This window comes from Camelina sativa, chromosome 3 (genome assembly GCF_030686135.1).
Source record: "Camelina sativa cultivar CO46 ecotype springtype chromosome 3, ASM3068613v1".
Classification (NCBI taxonomy): domain Eukaryota; kingdom Viridiplantae; phylum Streptophyta; class Magnoliopsida; order Brassicales; family Brassicaceae; genus Camelina; species Camelina sativa.
In genome coordinates, this window is record NC_141882.1 from 24,648,330 (window position 1) to 24,667,742 (window position 19,413).

General features: G+C 34.9%; 1 protein-coding gene, 1 long non-coding RNA gene and 3 pseudogenes across 5 annotated transcripts; 3 read left to right on the plus strand and 2 right to left on the minus strand.

Annotated features, from left to right (window-relative positions):
* Positions 1–2,508: 2,508 nt before the first annotated feature.
* LOC109132283 (uncharacterized) lies at positions 2,509–4,985 on the plus strand. 2 transcript variants are annotated; one of them, XR_002037553.2, is made up of 3 exons: positions 2,509–2,853; positions 3,009–3,082; positions 4,652–4,985. It is a non-coding gene; the product is annotated as an uncharacterized LOC109132283 (long non-coding RNA). The 2 variants fall into 2 exon arrangements; XR_015594396.1 differs by having other exon boundaries at positions 2,542–2,853; positions 4,665–4,985.
* Positions 4,986–6,416: 1,431 nt separating this feature from the next.
* On the plus strand, positions 6,417–9,637 carry LOC147947656 (histone-lysine N-methyltransferase, H3 lysine-9 specific SUVH7 pseudogene; annotated as a pseudogene). The gene is made up of 2 exons (XR_015594393.1): positions 6,417–6,578; positions 7,441–9,637. The product of XR_015594393.1 is annotated as a histone-lysine N-methyltransferase, H3 lysine-9 specific SUVH7 pseudogene (transcript).
* Positions 9,638–10,072: 435 nt separating this feature from the next.
* On the plus strand, positions 10,073–11,167 carry LOC109130716 (putative F-box protein At1g46984; annotated as a pseudogene).
* A 943-nt stretch (positions 11,168–12,110) lies between these two features.
* Positions 12,111–14,134, minus strand: LOC104777649 (F-box protein At1g47056 pseudogene; annotated as a pseudogene). The gene has a single exon (XR_015594392.1). The product of XR_015594392.1 is annotated as an F-box protein At1g47056 pseudogene (transcript).
* Positions 14,135–15,445: 1,311 nt separating this feature from the next.
* LOC104777650 (cysteine proteinase RD21A) lies at positions 15,446–18,017 on the minus strand. The gene is made up of 5 exons (XM_010501935.2): positions 17,482–18,017; positions 16,692–16,927; positions 16,454–16,594; positions 15,906–16,355; positions 15,446–15,809 (listed from the first exon to the last, which is right to left on the minus strand). The coding sequence occupies exons 1-5, from the start codon at positions 17,954–17,956 to the stop codon at positions 15,723–15,725; spliced, it is 1,389 nt and encodes a 462-aa protein (XP_010500237.2). The 5' UTR covers positions 17,957–18,017; the 3' UTR covers positions 15,446–15,722.
* Between the last annotated feature and the right edge of the window lie 1,396 nt (positions 18,018–19,413).

Consider the following 19,413-nt stretch of genomic DNA (forward strand, 5'->3'; position numbering starts at 1 on the left):
GTTTATCCCTACGGCTTTATAATATTGCAATTTTATTTTAAACATTAGATTAGGACCGCGGTACACCGTGGTGAAAATTATTTACAACTAAAACATTTAAATTATAAGTTGTATTTGCCGGTTAAATATGATATAATTATATAATAATTGTTAATTTTATGGTTTAATTTTTAAACTATATAATACCGCAAGATAATTTATTTCTTATATAATAGTTATTTAATCACATTAATTATATATATATATCTATTCTCTGATAACGATAGTGTTAACAAAATGATGAAATGATGTTTTACCCGTGTAACACCAAATTAATGATATTTTAAATTTATATAAATATCGACAAAACTCGTCTCGCTATATAACTCTGTCTCGAGATATTATAACTTACACGATATCATCTTAAGTTTTAATATTTATTGTTTTGTATTATAAATATTAGATTGGGTTGATATATTATTTATTAAGATTGTAACTATTTACATTTTATAAGATTGGCTCTTCCTATAAAGTTTAAATATTTATAATATTTAGAATTCTTAAAACGATTGAGTATTTCTCATATTTGAAGTTTCGTAAAATTTTAAATATATTATTAATATTATATAGGTTTTCTAACTTTTTAGAAAATTGAAATAATTATAATACTTAAACTTTTATGATATTTATAATATTGGAAACTTCATAAACGTTTCAAATATTATTAATATGTTTAACATTTTATAAAGTTTAACTTTCTAAAAAATAGAAATATTTATACTTTTTATAAAATATAAATATTTATAATATTTAATTTTTTAAAAGTTTTAAATATATAAAATATGTAAATTTTTGTAACGCCCGCGAACTAAAACTCTGCGTTTTGGGGTGGGTGTCGATCGACACCCATGGTGGTATCGGTCGACACCAAGGTTTTTCTGGTTCGACCAGATTGAGTTTTTGATCGATTTGGTTCGGTTTGGTTTTGGGAAACCATTGAACCGGGTTACTTAAGTGTTTGTCGACGCAAGAAGGATCTTAGAAGTTTATTTTGTCGCCGCTTTGTTGTTTTTGAGAGTAAAGGGAGAAGAGCATTGTTCTTGTGCTTTTGAGAGAGATTGGTGAGATTTCTTGCTTTTTCTTGAGAGATCCAAGGCTAGGAAGGAGTTAGAGACTTGCTAGGAGGGTTGGATTCGTTGTTGTGGTTGAGAAACTTCCTGCAAAGAGGTGAGTGCATGACCATAGCTAATCTAAGCCATTGATTTCTTGTTCTTGCTTGTTTGTTGTTTTTTTGTGTGTTTTCTTGCTGGGGATTGGTTGCTACAGGTTTCTAAGGATATTTCCGGCTTGGGTTTAGAGTATTGGACGATTTGGTGAAGTTTTGGGAGCGAGATTCGACTCTCGAGTTCGTGCGGATCGCGGTTGCAGAACGGCATCGATTGACACTGTGGGTAGTGTCGGTCGACACCAAGGCCAGTGTCGGTCGACACCAAGGCTAGTGTCGGTCGACACCTCCCTTCCAGCGAGATGAAGTTTGTTTTCCTGGTTAGTATGTTTTGTTTATTGTTTGTTTTGAACATTGGAATAATTGTTGCTTTTGTGTATATCCCAGTAGATGGGAGGATTGTCTCACTGAGTGTTTATCAAATACTCATGCATCTCAATTTGTGTTTGTGGTGCAGGTAAAGGCAAAGTGTGATCGTGGAATCAAGGCGATGAAGAGGAGGATGTTCTACGGACTCGATTGGTTGTTGTCTGGCATTGCTAGGTTGCTAGAGTTGGGTCATTAGAACATTGTTAAGATTGATGGTTCTATGTTTTCCCTGTTGTTTGGTTATTGGAATTGATATACTTGATTATTGGTTATTAATTATTGGATAATTTGTTGGTTATTGGTATTGGTATTATTTCCGCTGTTTGGTTTAATTGTGGTTAGGAGACTAGTGGGTATGAGACCACTAGTTATAGAGTATTTATTTATATTATATATTATTATTATTATTATTATTATTTAATTAAAAAAAACGGGTCGGTCATTTCAATTTTTAAGAACCGGAATAAACCAAATAATAGTTTTTTTAAGTTTGAATGCCTGTTAAATCAAGGTTTCTACTCATTTGTATTAAGAATCATTTTTGTCTATTTTATATTATGACTGAACTATTGCTTAATTTTTTAGGTGATGTGGGATATTGTACCCGTATTTTTTTATTCATCTATTGAGTAATATATGTTCGTTTTAAAAAAAATTGTATTATATCATATGCAGGAAAAAATTCACAATTTTTATCAACTAAATATATTATAGAATAATTTAAATATAAATTGAAATAAAAAAGAAAAGTAATTATAAATTTATGTTTGAATGAGGTAGATAATATATTTTCTTATTTTTTTAATCATACCTATAATTAATTTTAAAATTTTTGGTAACTAATATTAAAATCAGTGTATTGAATGCTAATTTTTTCCAAAATAATTTTTTTGTAAAAGTTGCTGCAAAAATACACTACTAGTATAGATGAGCATATGTAGGGGTGTCAAAACGGGTCAGAAGCCCGCGCAGTCAAGCGGAGCGGGCTTGGACCTAGTCATTGAAGCCCAAATTTTTGCGGGCATAGCGGACCGGACCCGTTTGGTCGGCGGATTCAAGCGGTCATGCCCGTCGCGGATTGCGGGTCTGCGGATTACCCGATGGTCCATCGATCTGTGGAGACGAAGACGAAGAACAGAAGAAGAAGATGAAGGATGTTTCATCGGTAGAGATTTACAACTGATTTTTATGGTCAGATGATTATTTCATCTTCTTCTTGACATCTCTACCGATGGAACATCGGGTAATCATGTTCTTCTCAATTTTCTGAAACTAACAAGGTAATTAGAGATTTACAACTTATTTTTATGGTCAGATGATTTCAAATTGTACCAGCAGGAGTTATAGAAATTGCGAATTTAAGTCTCAGTGCTGCTTCTCAATATGTGTTTGTGATTTTGTTTGTTATGGGATTGATGTATTGTTGTTTTTCCAGGGAATCGAAATCGTGGTTTTGTTTCACTGGATTTGAGTGGAATGTTGAAATTTCTAATTCACGGTCTGTTCTAGGTATCCGGGTTTTCTTATACTACTTTTGTTGTTTTAGGCCATTGTGTTTTGCGAATCGTAATTTTGATTCGACTGTGTTGTTTTGGGAATAGAGAAATTGATAACTTGAGATTGAATCTAACTGCAGTTCTTATTATGCTGTGTGTTAGTTTGTTACCAACTTATCTTCCTCTGCAAGTTTAAGATACTATTTATGATTTTGTTCTTGTTTCTGTTTCTTTAATGCAATGAAGAAATTAGAGGTTGTTGTATAAATCATGTTCTTACTAGTTGATTATATCTGACATGGTATATATATTAGCGATACGATTATGTGATTAGTCTTTTAGAGTACGCACTTAGATTGAATGTTAGGTTGTTTGAATTTGGTAATGAGATGTTTGGCCAATTTGTTTTACTGCAAGGTTTTGTTTATTGTCATTGTCATTTCCATCTGCTTAATATGCTTCAGTTTGGATTCTTTGGGCATTGGGATTGCAGAACTTTTTTGGTTTCGATCCTTTGGGCATTGGATTGCAGAATTTTGTTTATATGATCTCTAAGCTTCTTATTTTCTTATTTTATGTGTTCTTACAGTTCTTCTGCGGATCTAAGAGCCTAATTAATTCTAGTTCAGCTAAAAGGAATTTTTTATTAGACACATATTTCATGAGTATAAAAGGATTTTTTTGAGGAACTCTGTTTGTACCATATCTGTAGTGCTTTCATTCATAGTTCATGATTTCACTTCCGTCTCATAGGATTAAAATTCTGCTTTGAGCTTTGATTAGCTGGCTTATAGTGACTTGTTTATGACTCATTTAATCCAACTTGAAGTAGTTTTTGTGAAAAGCTCATTTAATCCTTGATAAAAAGGTTGGAGCGACAGCGACTTGTCCTACTTGCAGAGCACTTGTTTTACCTCCTGAGAATGCCACATCTGTAGTAGCAGGTCAACGCGGATGAGAAGAAAAGATGCCCGCGGATATGCCTGTTAGTCCGCAAAACTAAGCGGAGCGGGCATGGGCATTGATATGTCACCCGCCGCCCGTGGCGGACCTGTCCGTGACGGATCACTGAAAAGACGGGACTGTCACGGTCAGTCCGTTTGGGCGCGGGCATGCCCGTTTGACACCCCTAAGCATATGTTAATGAACTAAAAAGAACTAGACACATACTTTATGCTTAAGTTTTTTTTACGACACCTACGCTATTAAACAACTAGACATTAGGGTTACAAAATCAGTTTTGATAGCTTTCTCATTGGTCCTTAAGCATCATCTTTTGATTCTAGTTAAGGTAACACAGTAACAAATTTATCCTTCAACATTTATAAAATTGATTCTATCAAACTTAAACAGTAGTTATATATATTTTTTCTTTTCTATTTATTCTGTTCGGTTAAATGTTTTTTCCTAAAATTGCAATGTAATTATTGTAAACAAAAAAAAAAAATGTTTAAGAACTAATATTTTGTTTTAGTTTGTTTTTTTATTTATTTTTGTTATACGAAGATGTGATTAAGTTTTGTGGACTTTTTTTTATTTATTTAAACTAAAGTATTTTATTTTTGTTGGCTTCTTATTTTAGTTAGTCTTCGCAGGGCTGGAGCTGTCTCAGTTATGGTACTGGGAGGATCTGGGGTGACTGAGGCAGGATCATTGTTTTCCGGTGCCTCTGCTATAGCTTTCATATACGTCCTTCTCAGGATAGCGTTTTTCTTCAAAAGGGAATACTCAATCTTAGGTCTTAGGTCTAATTATAATTTTTTACAGATTGGTCTTTGGTTTTACAGATTTATAAATTCTCAAGTCATTTTTCTTGCAATTATTCCTTTTCTTTATCAATTTTAGTTTTGTTATATGTTTTCTATACAGTCGGATCTAATCGAACTTCTATATAGTAAAATTAATTAACATGAAAATTATGGGGTCTTCAAGAATATCTAATGTGGTTGGTTATGTTGTGACTCAGGCGGTTGTAGCTGAGGACTCCTACTTCCACTGGTAAAAAGATATACGTAATTAAATATACTATTATAGCATTTTTAACTCCTTAAGGAGTTAGTTAACTATAATAAATCTCTATATGAAGTAAGAACTAACATAATTGGTGGTGACAATGATTGCATCTTGCTTCGTAAACCAAGATGTATATATCTAGTTAGTTTGCTATAATTCATCGATTTCCAAAATCAAATTAATTTAACTATTTATATTATCCAATGATAATTATAAAAATATGAGCGTAACTCTCAACGTTAAAATATAGTTATGAACTTATGAAAATGAGCACTCTCTTTGGAAAAATTTCATGTTATGCTCACCATTATGAGTATAGAAAAAAAACATCTACTAACAAGATCCAAAACTATTATAGGTTCATTTGTTATCTCTTTTGCACCCTATGAAGAAAGTACATTATCTCTATGAGTCTATGACCAATTTTCCGTAGGAGAAATCTCCTAATCTCAATCAGGATATGTGTTTTTTATATCCAATTGTCTTCGAAATGTTGTGATTCAGTCAATGACAAAAGAAAGATAATTCTTGGTTCAGTTCTCAGACCAAGCTTTCTACCTAATTTTTTTGACTTTTGTTGCAGCAAAATATCAAAATATATCCATCCATTCGACAACTTCATCATATATGTTTGTAAGCCTAATTGATTTGTATGCGTTATGATAAACACAGGGAAGAATTGCAACAAGCGCTTCATATTCATACATGACTGGACATGGACATCGAACCATGGGCTTTGTTAATTTATAATGCAAGTTTTAATTTTCTACATACATGACTTGAGTATTTGGCTTACTGACATTTCTCGCCTGCTTCTCGTTGGCGTTTTAATTTTATGTTTAAAATTTAACTGTAATGTTGGATATACTGTATTTTGTAATCATAATGACGTTGTTATCTATGAGGCCCTTGTACACTACTCTTTTTTATTATTCAAAGATAATAATAAATTTCTCATATAGTATAATTTTAAATGACAATATCTTCTAAAGTCATATTCAAATTTAAATGACCAAACATTCAATATATATGGTTCAATATTTTTGAGTGCATGTATTCAAACTATTTAACTTTTTTTTCTTAATTAAAATAGTTGAATAAACTACACATATGTAGAAAAATATATTTCAAATAGGAAATAAAGATATTTCACATTTATGTTAATTTCTTTTTGTCAAAAATTATCAAAAGATTAATGGGTAGTCTTAGATACACTGAATAATGAAAAAAATCTAGGATTTTTAATGACTAAAACTTTATTTCTACTATGGAGATTTGGCTATTAATCCATTGAATATAATGATTATAAATAGAGGATTATTTTTCTATCTACCACACATTCACATTACCAAAAACCATTTTCTGAAAAAAAAAACCCCCAAAACCATTTTCATGCACGCTACTTCAACAATTTTCCATTCATAATTTTCCTCTTCTTACTCCTATTCTGCTACTCGTTTTTGTAAACCCTCAATCTCACTTCTCAGGTTGTTAAGGTACCTTTGCTGTGTCCCTATTTAATTGTTTTATTTATAATTGTTGTTGAGGATTATATATATACGGACTTTAATTTATGTTCAAGTTATGAATTTTTTGTATTATTTGTATGATTAATGTGTCGTGATGAAACGTCATATATAATAGATAATTTTTTTGTGTTTTTGTTTTTGTTCTTGTTGATGTCAAAATTGAAATTATATATGTATGATAATTCTACACAAGATATGTTCTATGTCTCGTTGTTTGTGAAGACTCCAATTTGATTAAGAGTTCTTCTTAATCTAGGGGATATCATCACAACAGAATTCAGATCTGAACACATTGTTATGCAACTGAATTATGTGGTTTGAATATTGTCAAACAATAGTTTTATAAACTCCTTTCAAACACCTTACTTTTTATATTCATCATTTCAAGTCGTTTTTTTGTGGCTTACTCAGAATAATTTAAACTTTCTGAATCAAGTCTCGAATACATTTTACCTTTGTTGCCTTTGAGAGATTAAAATTTATTTGTGAAATGTTGATTGTTGTGTCCTTGTTTCAATAGCATCATCGAGTGTCTGTCTAGATACTTGATTATTATTTTAGGGTTCCCATAATTATCAACTTTGCGTTTATAGTGAATGAATGGACTCTTTCATTTATTAGTGTTGCATAAAAACAATTGTTTCTTTATTCTTTTATCATTATTAAAAAAATTCAGCACGGTTTTTTTTGTTTCTTAGTTAACTTTTGGAATATTCAAAACCTTTGTATAATGTTATCCACAACCATTATTTTGTAAACCTCTCGCTATATCTTGTCTACTTGTTTGATTTTCACTAATCTATGACTTCTTATTTTTGTATATTGATAGGATTTGCAATGGATAACCTCATAAACACATCATCAACATATCCTCCTCTAGTGGTCTCACGGCTTCCAAACATTAATTCATTTGATGATTCGAACAAGCGTTCTTCTGAGGCAGATGTTGGTCATGGTACTGGTCCAAGTAACGATGAAACCCACATCATAACAGTCGGCTATCTTCCTCTGATGGTAGCACCAGTGCAAACCATTCGACACTCTAATGATTTGAACAACTACTCATATGCTGCGGGGGATGGGCTAAGTATTGCTTCAACAGCTGGCCTTCCTCCTCCTCTAGATGTCACACCACTATGAACCGTTGGACCATCTGATGACGTCAACAACTACTTATATGGTGTTGGGTCAAGTACTGCTCCAGTAAAACAAGGACGTGGTCGACCAAAGGGTTCCAAAAACGTGAAAAAGACCCCGACGAAGAAGCCAAACACAGAAGATCCCAACAGGAAAAAGGTTCTTTCTCCTAGAAACTTTGATTCAGGGATAACCGAAACAGAGAGAGAAACTGGAAACCACGCGATAGTTGAGGTTGTTTTGATGCGGTTTGATGCGGTTAGGCAGAGATTTTGCCAACTAAACCTCCAGAAAGGCATCCTTACAACCGCAAATGCTAATTGCAGGACTATGGGGGTGCAAACTAATAGGAGAAGGAGGACAGGTCCTGTTATTGGAGTAGAAGTAGGTGATATATTCTATTACTGGGGTGAAATGTGCTTAGTCGGACTACACAAACAAACTGTCAGCGGCATTGATTATATGACGACTAGTGATGGTGAAGTAGAACCTCTTGCAGCGAGTGTGGTTACATCAGGACAGTACAACGATGAACCCGAGAACCTTGAATGGTTGATCTATTCTGGATATGGCGGAATGGATAAGAACGGTTTACCTCAAGATCAGACTATGGAAAGAGGGAACCTAGCACTAGATACAAGTAGAAGAATAGGAAACGAAGTTAGAGTCATCCGAGGCAGAGGCGACCCCAACGATGATACTAGAAAGGTATACATCTACGATGGGATTTATCTTGTTTCTGAGACATATTCTGTGATAGGAAAAAGCGGCTGTAAAGAGTTTAAGTTTAAAATGGTGAGGAAACCAGGCCAACATAATTCTGGTTATGCAAACTGGAAATTAGCTGATGATTTGAGGATGCACAACCCGATTGATTCAAGGCAGGGTTTTATACTTCCAGATGTTTCTTTTGGAAAGGAGGCTTTACGAGTCCCGCTGGTTAACGATGAAGATGAAAATGACAAAGCTATTCCTGAAGATTTTGAATACATCACATCTCAGCATTACTCAAGAATGACGCTTGATTTAAACATCGATCTCCAAGCACTTGGGTTCCAGAATTTTCAAGGTCAACTATCCTTTCATCAAAGCTGCATGTGCATGAAAAGAAACGGTGGCGAGTTACCGTACCATAACTCCATTTTGGTTTGTCGTAAACCATTGATTTACGAATGCGGTGAATATTGTTCATGCCCCAACGGCTGTAAAAACCGATTAGTTCAAAACGGTTTGAAGCTGCACATGGAAGTGTTCAAGACAAGAAAGTGTGGTTGGGGTGTACGTTCTTGGGATCCAATCCGAGCTGGGACCTTCATCTATGAGTTTGCTGGTGTGAGGAAGACAAATGAAGAAGTACAAGAAAATGATAACTTCGTGTTCGACTCATCTCGGTTTTATATGAGGTTTAAGTGGAACTACGAACCTGAGCTTGTGTGTGAAGATGTATGGGAAAGTGTCCCTGAAGTTTTCAATATGACGACGCAAGTCTTGTTAAGCGCCAAAGAAAAAGGGAATGTTGCTCGATTCATGAATCACAGCTGTAAGCCTAATGTTTTCTGGCAGCCTATTAAATCTGATACATATGTTCGCATTGGGTTTTTTGCGATGAAGCATATTCCTCCGATGACAGAGTTAACATACCACTGTGGAGTTTCTTTTGTTGAGCGTATTGGAGAAGATGAGAGGCTTTACAAAAGCAACAAGATTTGTCTTTGTGGTTCAGTGAACTGTTGTGGCTCTTTCGGCTGATTTGTACTTTATATATCATTATTTGGTTCTTCTTTTGTAATTTGTTTCTCTAATTTCTGTTTTTTCCTTTTAATTTCTTTGTTTTTTTTTCATTTAATTAATTTTGTCTAATAAAAAAAGTTCTTGGTTTTCTTTGATTTTTTTTTCTGTTCTTTAAAATCTTTGTTTTTTCCATTTAATTCTATCTAATAAAAAATGTTATTTTTTCCATTGAATTTTGTCTAATTTCTCATTCATTAATTAAAGTCATTCGATATTTAAAACAGATTACGGTAACAGCCCTAAAAAATTCATTTGATGAAATGCAAAAATAAAAACTGATTTAAATAAGAAAAAATTCTAAAATTGTATATATTAATTTTTTTTCTATAACAACTAAACCTAGTTTCCTCCCGTAAAAGCCCTAAAAAATGAAAAAAATCATTTGGTGAAATGCGAAAATAAAAAATTATATAAATAGGAAACATTATAAAAAGGTATACTGTATATCTTAATATTTTTTCTATAACCATTAAACCTAGTTTGCTCAAGTAAAACTGTATTCATCGACCAAAATTTGTTGAGTAAAAGACGCCATGAACAGACAGAAGAACGATTCAGCTTCACCATAAACGCATCCGACGCTACACAAAATCATCGGACTCAACTTATGTAATAGAGACGCTTCCCACCGATGTCATCATCGAGATACTCTCAAGATTACCTACAAATTCCATCGGAATATGTCGATTAGTGTCAAAGCAATGGTCGTCCATACTTCGAAGTCGGGATTTCGCGGAATCTTTCCTCACCAGGTCATTGGCTCGGCCGCGTCTTTTGTCCACCTTCAGATGTGGCAGCAAGTGTCACCTCTCGCTATTCCCTCAGCCTCGAAATTTTGATGGGAACAAAATTAGTGTTGTAGCAACTGACTATCATATCGGTTTTTCTGGAAATTGGTGCATGTGAAGTTTTCAGTGTGTTCATGGATTTATCTATCTGAACCATAGGAAGAGGAGGTTAAATGGAAAGAATAGGGTTTCTATGATAGTCATTCGAAAAGGTTTCTCGGGTATGATCCTATCGAGAGAGTATTCAAGGTTTTGTGCATAACATCCTCCAAAGAGCATCAAGTTTTGACTCTAGGGACTGGAGGAGAACTGTCCTGGAGAAAGATTGAGTGTTCGTTTCTGCATTATCCTCGGAAAATGAGCAATGCGCTATGCACCAATGGCGTTTTATATTACAAACATTCTAATTCTATGATAGTATGTTTTGATGTTAGGTCTGAGAAATTTAGTTTTATAGAAATAAAAATATATGTCGACCTTTTGTGTCTAATAAACAATAAGGTAAAATTAGGTGTCCTAGTGCTTTTTCCTCACACTGGTCTTGCTCAGCTATGGGTTCTTGATGACACCAAAAAAGTGGTATGGTCGAAGCAAAACTTTGTTTTTCCATATACCACCTTTGAGGCTATAAGGGTAACTGATACGGGTGAAATTTTGTGTGCGTCAAGTCGTTCTACCTGTCCATTCTATGTTTCCTACTATAATCTGGAGGAAGAGAGTGTTAGGAGAATTGAAATCGAAGGAATTCAAGACAAGGTATTGATGGGTCAAGATGGACATTACCCTTCTGAATTTTTCATCTTTCCAAACTATATTGAGAATATGATGTTTCTGAAATAACATTGAGGCGGCTGATCATGGGGGTTTGATTCTAATTAACAGTATTCTGAACTTTTACTATATTTCCACTTCACTTTATTATTGTCTAAACTCTTTCAATGACAACGATATTGTTATATTCTTCTCTCATATTGGGTTGCTTACTGTTGATCATACTGTTACTGTTTTTTTTAGTGTATATATGTTAATATGTATCACTTATAGATTACCTAGACTTGAGAAACAAATTTTACATAGAAAAGTATTAGCCTTATTCAGCTATGTGGGACGTTAAGAAATCAATCTGGGCAAGTGCTACGGGTGAAATTGTTTGGAGGTCATCAAGTCGTTTGACCGATCCATTATACTGTATGTTAACTTCTACAAACCGGAGATAGAGCATGTTCGAAGAGTTGAAATCAAAGGAATGAAAGACAAAAGTATCCACGGGTCAAGATCCTCATGAATCATTATTCTTCCTCACAAATTATGTTGAGAATCTGATGTTTCTGCAACAACATTGAGGTTGCTCACGGGTTTGGTTTCTTACTCTTACTATATTTCCACTTCAATTGATCCTTGCTTTATTGATGATGTTGTCTAAACTCTCATTGACATTGATCTTATTATTCTTCTTCATATTATTTTGCTTACTTCTACCTATCGGCTACTGCGTTTTAATAGATACATGTTTAACTTAAAGATTGCCTAGCCTTGAGAAACAAGTTTTAGATTGAAAAATATTAGCGACATCTTGTGTGAGCTGTGAGTTTTCGAGAATGCAATGAAGAAAGAATTGGTGAAGTTCATATTAGTTTTGCCGACTTCGTGGAAGAATATGGCTGCATTTAACACTTTGTGTTTTTTCTACAACCTGGAGGAGAACACAGTTAGTTCTAAGAGTTATAACCGAAGAAGTTACAGATAATGGAGTCTTGGTAAGTCTTCAGTTTTCGTAACCATATTGCGGATGTGATGTTTCATGATTCTATTAAGTGTTGGCCACGTGATAGATCAGCCACGAAGTAATATTCAATTGAGTAATACAACAAACAATCTACTCCCATATATATACAATTGCGTTTGTAAGAAACAACATGATCAAGTAATTAACACAATATTAGCTGAGCGCAGCCAATCACCTGCTTGCCCGTCGTTGTCTCGAAGTGCAAGCTACTAAACTCATTCCGCTGAACAGTCCAATGCCTGATTTGAAATACCCTGAACGGTTTCTACTGCTTGACGCAATGCTTGGTGCCATGATCTGGCTGTTCAAATGAGGGAACTCGATTCTGTTTTCTTGCAAGCCTCCTACAGCATCATTGCTTGCTTCTTCTTCTTCTTGATGTTCTGGTTCCACGGTGTCTGCGTTAACCGAAAGCGTAGGCCTAACCGATCTTAACCAGTCTGCGCACCCACCCATTACTCCCTTGCATTTCTTGATTTTCACTTTAGTTAAACCTGGGCATCCGTTTGCAAGATTCTCGATCCCCACATCCGAAATGGGACAGTTCTTGATACATAATTTACGTAACGCCGGACATTTCGCCGCAATACAAGAAAGCTCAGGATCACCAAACGTATCACAACCACAAAGTGCCAATCTTTCGAGATTCTGACATTTCACAGCCAACATTCCTAAACTTAACGTAGTTGGATTCACTCCAATCAAAACCAGTTCCTGTAACTGAGAGCAAAACTTAGCCACAGCCACAAGCCCTTCGTCCCCAATCAGATTCGCTTTCCAACCATCAATATGAAGCTTTCTCAAACGCTTACACTTCTCTGCAATCGCAGCTAATCCAAAATTCGTGCATTCAGGTGTCTTCACAAGATGCAAAATCTCAAGACTCGAGCAATTCGATAACGCAGTAAGAGCTACATCACTCACTTGCATCCGTTCCAAATGTATCTCAACTATACCATGATCCTTAACAGCCATCTGTTGAAGAAGCACGTCCCAGTCACCAGAACACCTAAAAAGCTTCAAAGATCTAAGATTCTTCGCACCAACGATCACCTGACCGAAACACTGACCATTATAAAGCTCCTTCAAGCAAATCGACTTAAGAGACGAAGCAGCAACACCAGGACCAACCAACTCCGGAGCTACATCTGTGAATCCACGGAGACGCTTGATCGACAACTCCTCGAGGTTCGAGCAATGATCAAGCACAGCTTTCACACCTTTAGCTCCAAAATCACAAGATCCACAAGAGAATATCCTCAAACCTTTACAATTCTCAGCAAAAGCAGCCATACCTACATCGGTGAGCTCACGGCAAGCTCTAAGCTTAAGTCTCTTCAGATTTGGACACCGGAGAGAGATCTTAACAAGCGCTTCGTCTCCGATACTAACAGATCTACGGTCGCATTTTAAAGAGAGCTTCGTAACTGAATCGAATCGAGAGAAGAGAGAAGGTACCGAAGTAATCAGATCTGAACGAGCATGGAGAGAGAGACGGTAACGATTCTGTCCTTCAACGATCATCCACCGTCGACAAACTAAAGCACATCTTTTCCGGTTACCGGAGTTTAAGAACTGGAAGACCAAAGCTAAGCACTCGTCGGGTAAATACGATGTGTAGTCAGGTTGTGAAACCTCAGATTCGAGCGATTGAATCGGGAATTTTAGTGAGAACGATTTGGTTCTCCGTTGATTAAGGATTGAATTGCCGGCGGCGGAGGTTGATTGGCCCATCCACGAAAGTCTCCGATGGTCGTAGTCGTCGTCGTCTGCGGCGGAGAGGAGAATTTTGATTTTGATTTTGATTTTGAGGTTTCGGTTTTGTCGGTTAGTGAGAGATTTGAGCGTTGGTTTAATTTAAAGGGAAAGGTTGAGAAAATTAGTTTTGGGGAAGCTGTTGCTTAAGAGTGTGAAATTGTTTTATTTGTTTTTGTTTCGGTTTATAGTTATAATAATATGGTGTTGTATTTGTTTTTAAGTTTTTCAAAACAATATGGTTCTCTTCTAGAACCCATTTTTAGAGGACACAAACTGAGGAAGATTTTAATATATTTATTGATTCTTTTACTCTATTAATTGGTATTGTGATTATGTTATTTAATTAAGAAAGTAACATCTAAAATAAATAAATAAGGGAATCTACAAATTAAATTTAAAAAGGAAAAGGACAAGTTAGAATTATTTTCTTAAAACTTTGATTAATTGAGAATAAGTTTGCATAGTTTTTATAAAGTTTTTAAGAGGTCTCTATAAAATTTTACAGAGATACAATATATATATATGTAGTTTGTGCATATTTTTATAAGCTTACACAAATATTGGATAAATATTATATTTTAGTGATATTTTTAATTTAAAATTTAGGGGACATTTTTGAAAAAAGGTTAACTTTGAAATTCTCATTTCGACTTCTTTGTTTTACTAATTCTTTTTCTTTTCTTTTTTTTATGGTTTTGAATTTTTTAATCTACATAATTAAAATATATACTATCAGAGACTATTCAAAATACCCAGAAAAGGTTTAGTTTTGGTGAAAGTTGGTAAAGTTCAATAAATATAAATTAGAAATTTTGGAATTTTCGTTTTATTTTGGAGTTTGCTTATTTCAGTCAATAAAGAACACTATACTTCCCAAACTTCAGGTGTTTCCGTCCCAATATAGCTAGAGGCGGTGGTGCTATGTCATCGATGGCCGTATACCAAAAAAAAAGAATCTTGACCAAATAATTTATCTATGAACCATAAGAAAAAAAAAAAAAAAATAACAATACCTTCCTCTATGAGGTTCGTATCCAACAAAAAAAACTCACTTTTAACTAACAGAGCTACCGAATATATTGCAAAAAAGTATGTGTTGATTAAATAGGTGTATGTTTGAACTTAGTCATGGTCGGCTCTGAATAAGAGACTATATTGGAGCCTGAATGCATAGTATCAATCTTACCTTAGAACAACTCAATTTGAAATGTGAGGAGCCTTGTATATAATAATAATAATACTAAGAAATATATAGTTTATATTTGAAAAAATAATACTATGATTAATCAAAAAGACAAAATTCACCGGTTCTAAAGGATACACATAGAAAAACCTTTCAAAACAAAAAAAACAAAAAAATCAAAAACAAAATCAAAATTAGAGTATCAATTTGTTAAAAACAAAAACTAAAAAGTTAAAATTTTTAGGAAAATAAGTAGTTAAAGGTTCATTTCTCTGATTTTTTATCGGAGTTATAGAGGATCGAGATTAAAAAATTTAGGCCATGCCTGATGACTTCGTAACGACCAAAGGTTTCCTACTAAATTAAAAGCAAAAAAGATTTGGAAGGGTTCTTCCATAACATAGCCATGAATATTAAACTTTCTTGAATTAACAATAAATTTACTGTATCAATGAAACCCAACTATGAAACTTAGGGTGCTTTTTTCTATATACAAGAAACCCAACAGCTGCATTGTTTTTTTTATGTAATCTAGTTATGGCATAAACAACAAACATTAAAAAGCATCTGATAAATCCCTTCAGAGATAACTCTTCTCTCGAGTCTAATGTGTGAGTCAGAGTCTTCCTCTCTGAAGAAAGCAATTGTTCATTGCCTTCATCTTCTCTTTACGCAATGTTCTTTCTTCCTTGTGACCAGAATGGCGTTGCGGGTTTACGCTTTAAGGCCTTAACACTTAATGGACTGTTCTTGCTCTGCAATTAATGACATATTCAAAAAAGGATTAGGTGAGATTCATGCATTACCGTTTTAAAATATGTGTTACTGAAAGTAAGAGAATCAGAACTTACCATTAAACAGGTTCCATGATCAAGGTCACAAACCGGGTACTCGTGAGGGCAGCAGCTAGAGTTGTCATCACAGCAAGTGGCAGCTTCTAGTGGGCAACACCCCCAAGCAAAGCAATACTTTCCATACTCAAAGAGACAACAACAAGTAGCGGTGTCAGGACAAGTGTAGTAACTGTCACATTGGGTTGGTGGCTTGATGGGAGATGGAGGTGAAGGTCCCGGGTTTGGCGGGTTTGCGCCATTCTTGACCGGGTATGAAGGTTCAATTGCGATACCACATTTTCCTGCTGAAGAGGCGATGTTACGCTCCATCTTTAAGTATCCACTCTCTCCCCAGCTTTTACCCCATGAGTTTCTCACAATCCAGTAGTCTTTGCCGTTCTCAGTTCCGTATCCGACCGCCACAACTCCATGGTCTACTTGTGTTCCACAAGTTCCATCAAATATACCCTTAAAGAGGAAAATAACACATAACACATTAGAACATTTTGAGACAAACATAGTGAATAGCTGATTAATAACTACGAGAAGAAGGCTAACTTAGTTACCGAAACATAGAGCTGGAACGCACGACCACCAGCCTCAATGGCGACACTGATGGGTTGGTTAGCAACTGCTTTCTTCAACGATTCCTCGCTGTAAACGGGAACATCCTCATAGGAATCGATTGTGACAACTTTAGCGTTTTTCTGAAACAAGAAACCCACAAGGAGATTGATATAAGCATCATAAGTTGTCAGGAATCAAATGTAAATTCCTGATCAAAACAAAAACCAATGTACTTACCCTGATCTGGTCACAACGTCCATCAAGACCCTTGTAAGGATAATCTTTGTCTGTATCGATTCCACCATTCTTGATGATGAACTCAAAAGCGTAGTCCATGAGACCTCCGTTACAACCTTCGTTGTATGAAGTGTCACAATCGACCAGCTCTTGTTCGGACAAGGTTGTTAAGTTTCCGGTTACGATTTGGTTTATCCCCTCCACTGCTCCGATGGCTGAGAACGCCCAACAACTCCCTTAATTACCCAAAGGAACAAAACAAACAAGATCAAATTAGTTACTTTTACTTCATTCTGTCATCAACATCAGCTTACAAGATAAACCATTAAAATCAAACAGAACATTTCTCCTAAAAAACAATCACCCACAGGCCACAGACCAACTCGATCTTTTGTGCAGTTTCTTTGCTAGTTATGACTACGAAATTTATATAATCAAAATGAATAAATTGAAGATTTCCAAACAGAACAAATCTCATCTAAACATCTAATATGCATATTTGAACCCGGGCTAGATACAAACCTAGCACTAGGCTACAAATATTTGTCAATTCATACAGGTCTGTAATGAAGTAATAAGCTCTGTTATATTCATTTCATAACATTAACTGAGTTATGTTTTGCCAACAAACTACCAATCATTCCTGGAAAGGGCAAGTATGTCATTTTCACAAGTTCCAATACTTTTTGAAAGAATCAGAGAGATATTATAATATTACTATTACTATACTAGAGTAAAATATACAAAATGATGATGGTCAGATCCAGTGAACTGAAAACTTTAAACTTACCGCAGCTTCCCTGATCTTTGACCTCAGCCACGGCTCCTTTCTTCCTCCAGTCAACTAACTCCGGTAACTCATCACCGACACGAGCCTTGTACCGATGGCTAGTCCTTCTCTCACCTTTCTTGTGCGTCTTAGCTCCAAGGTACATGGATCTATACTCATCGTTGGTAAGATCCGCAAAACGAGTCAACCCCAATCTATAACTAAGATTCTTCTCGTTGTGATCGTCGATGAAACGGAGATTCTCCTTAAAGATCTCGAACCGATCTTTCTCACCAAGAAGAGAGTTCTGGTTCTGAACCTTCCCGTGTTTCACCAACCACTCCTCGTACATACTCCTAACCTCTGCGTCGCTCCGGCCACTCGAAGAGGAGACTCCGTGCTTCTCGTCGTAGGAGATGATTGACATGTCCATGGCCGATGAAACTACGACCATCGCTAGGAAAAGGATCGCCATGACTGGCTTAAGAGAACCCATTTCTTCTTCAAGTGTTGTCTTGTAGAAGAAGAAGAGAAAAAGATGAAGAAGACGATTGTATGATGGACAAGCTATGGTGGTGGGGTATATTTAAAGCCAAATGAGATAAGCGTAATAATTGTTTTTTTTTTCTTCTATTTTTTTATGTTTTCGTTTGTCACTATTATTTCATTTCTATAATAATAATGGTGACTCGTTCCAAATTTTCATTAGATAGTTGAAAACTAGATAGGAAAAATCTTTTGTGACAAAAAAAAAAAAAAAAAAAGGAAAAATCCAAATGAAACAGGTAGCGAAACAAGAAAAACTTATGTATGCATCAAACTAGTTGAAACGGAATCTAAACCGAAAAAAGAAACAAATAAGGGATCTAATATAAATGAAGATAATTCATGTATGGGCTTCTTTGTAGATAAGATATCATATGGGGGTTGAAAAATATTATAACTCTAGTGAACTAAAGTTTAAAAATTGTAGAAAATAGGATAAATAAAGTGTGATTTAGAGAGAAAAAATGTTATATAATGAAAAAATGATATTAACTTGTTACTTGTTGATCTATGTTCATTGGTTGTTTTTTGTTAAATGATCGACAAATTTTATCTATGATTATATATAATATGTTTGAAAAATGGAAGGAAATAAAACCAAAATAAATTAAATTAGTTTTAATAATTTTCATGTTTTTGTCTATTTTTTTAAATGCGTCACTTTCATTAAAAAAAATTGAAAAACATTAGGCCGAAATTGTTATTCAGTTCTTTCTGTTAGCGTAAATCTAGGGATATCTATGACTTATGTATATCGCATATAGTTAGGTGTATCTTTGTCCTTATCATGTAACACACTATATATATTCCAAAATTACAATACCTCGCTCATGAGTTTCATCAGATTACGTGGTATCAGAGCTTTTTCACTAAAACCTCGATCCTTCTTCTTTGTCTTTCTTTTTTTTGTTTTTCCATCGTTTTTTTTTGTTTCAATCCTCTATTCTCAAAAACATGTCAGGATCGCTGGCAACTGTGACTGTCACTGCGACCGCTCCCATAAATGATAAGTCGTATGGGATCACTCAGATCCGGGCTTACATACCGATTCAACTTGATCTCAAAAAGTTGAACTATGATGTCTGGCGTGAGCTCTTTAAAACTCACTGCAGCAGCTTTGGTGTCCTTGGTCATCTTGATGGCTCATCTGCACCGTCTTCTGACGATGAGAAGCAGTGGAAGGAACAAGACGATCTTGTGAAGATGTGGATCTATGGCACGTTGTCAGAGCAACTCCTTGACGCCATCCTCAAAGCCAAGTCCCCGGCCCGTGATTTATGGCTTACTCCTGAAGCTCTATTTCGTGACAACAAAGGAGCTCAATTAGTTCAATATGATAATGATCTTCGTACTCTTGTCATTGGTGACATGTTTGTCACTGATTACACACATAGGTTGAAAACACAT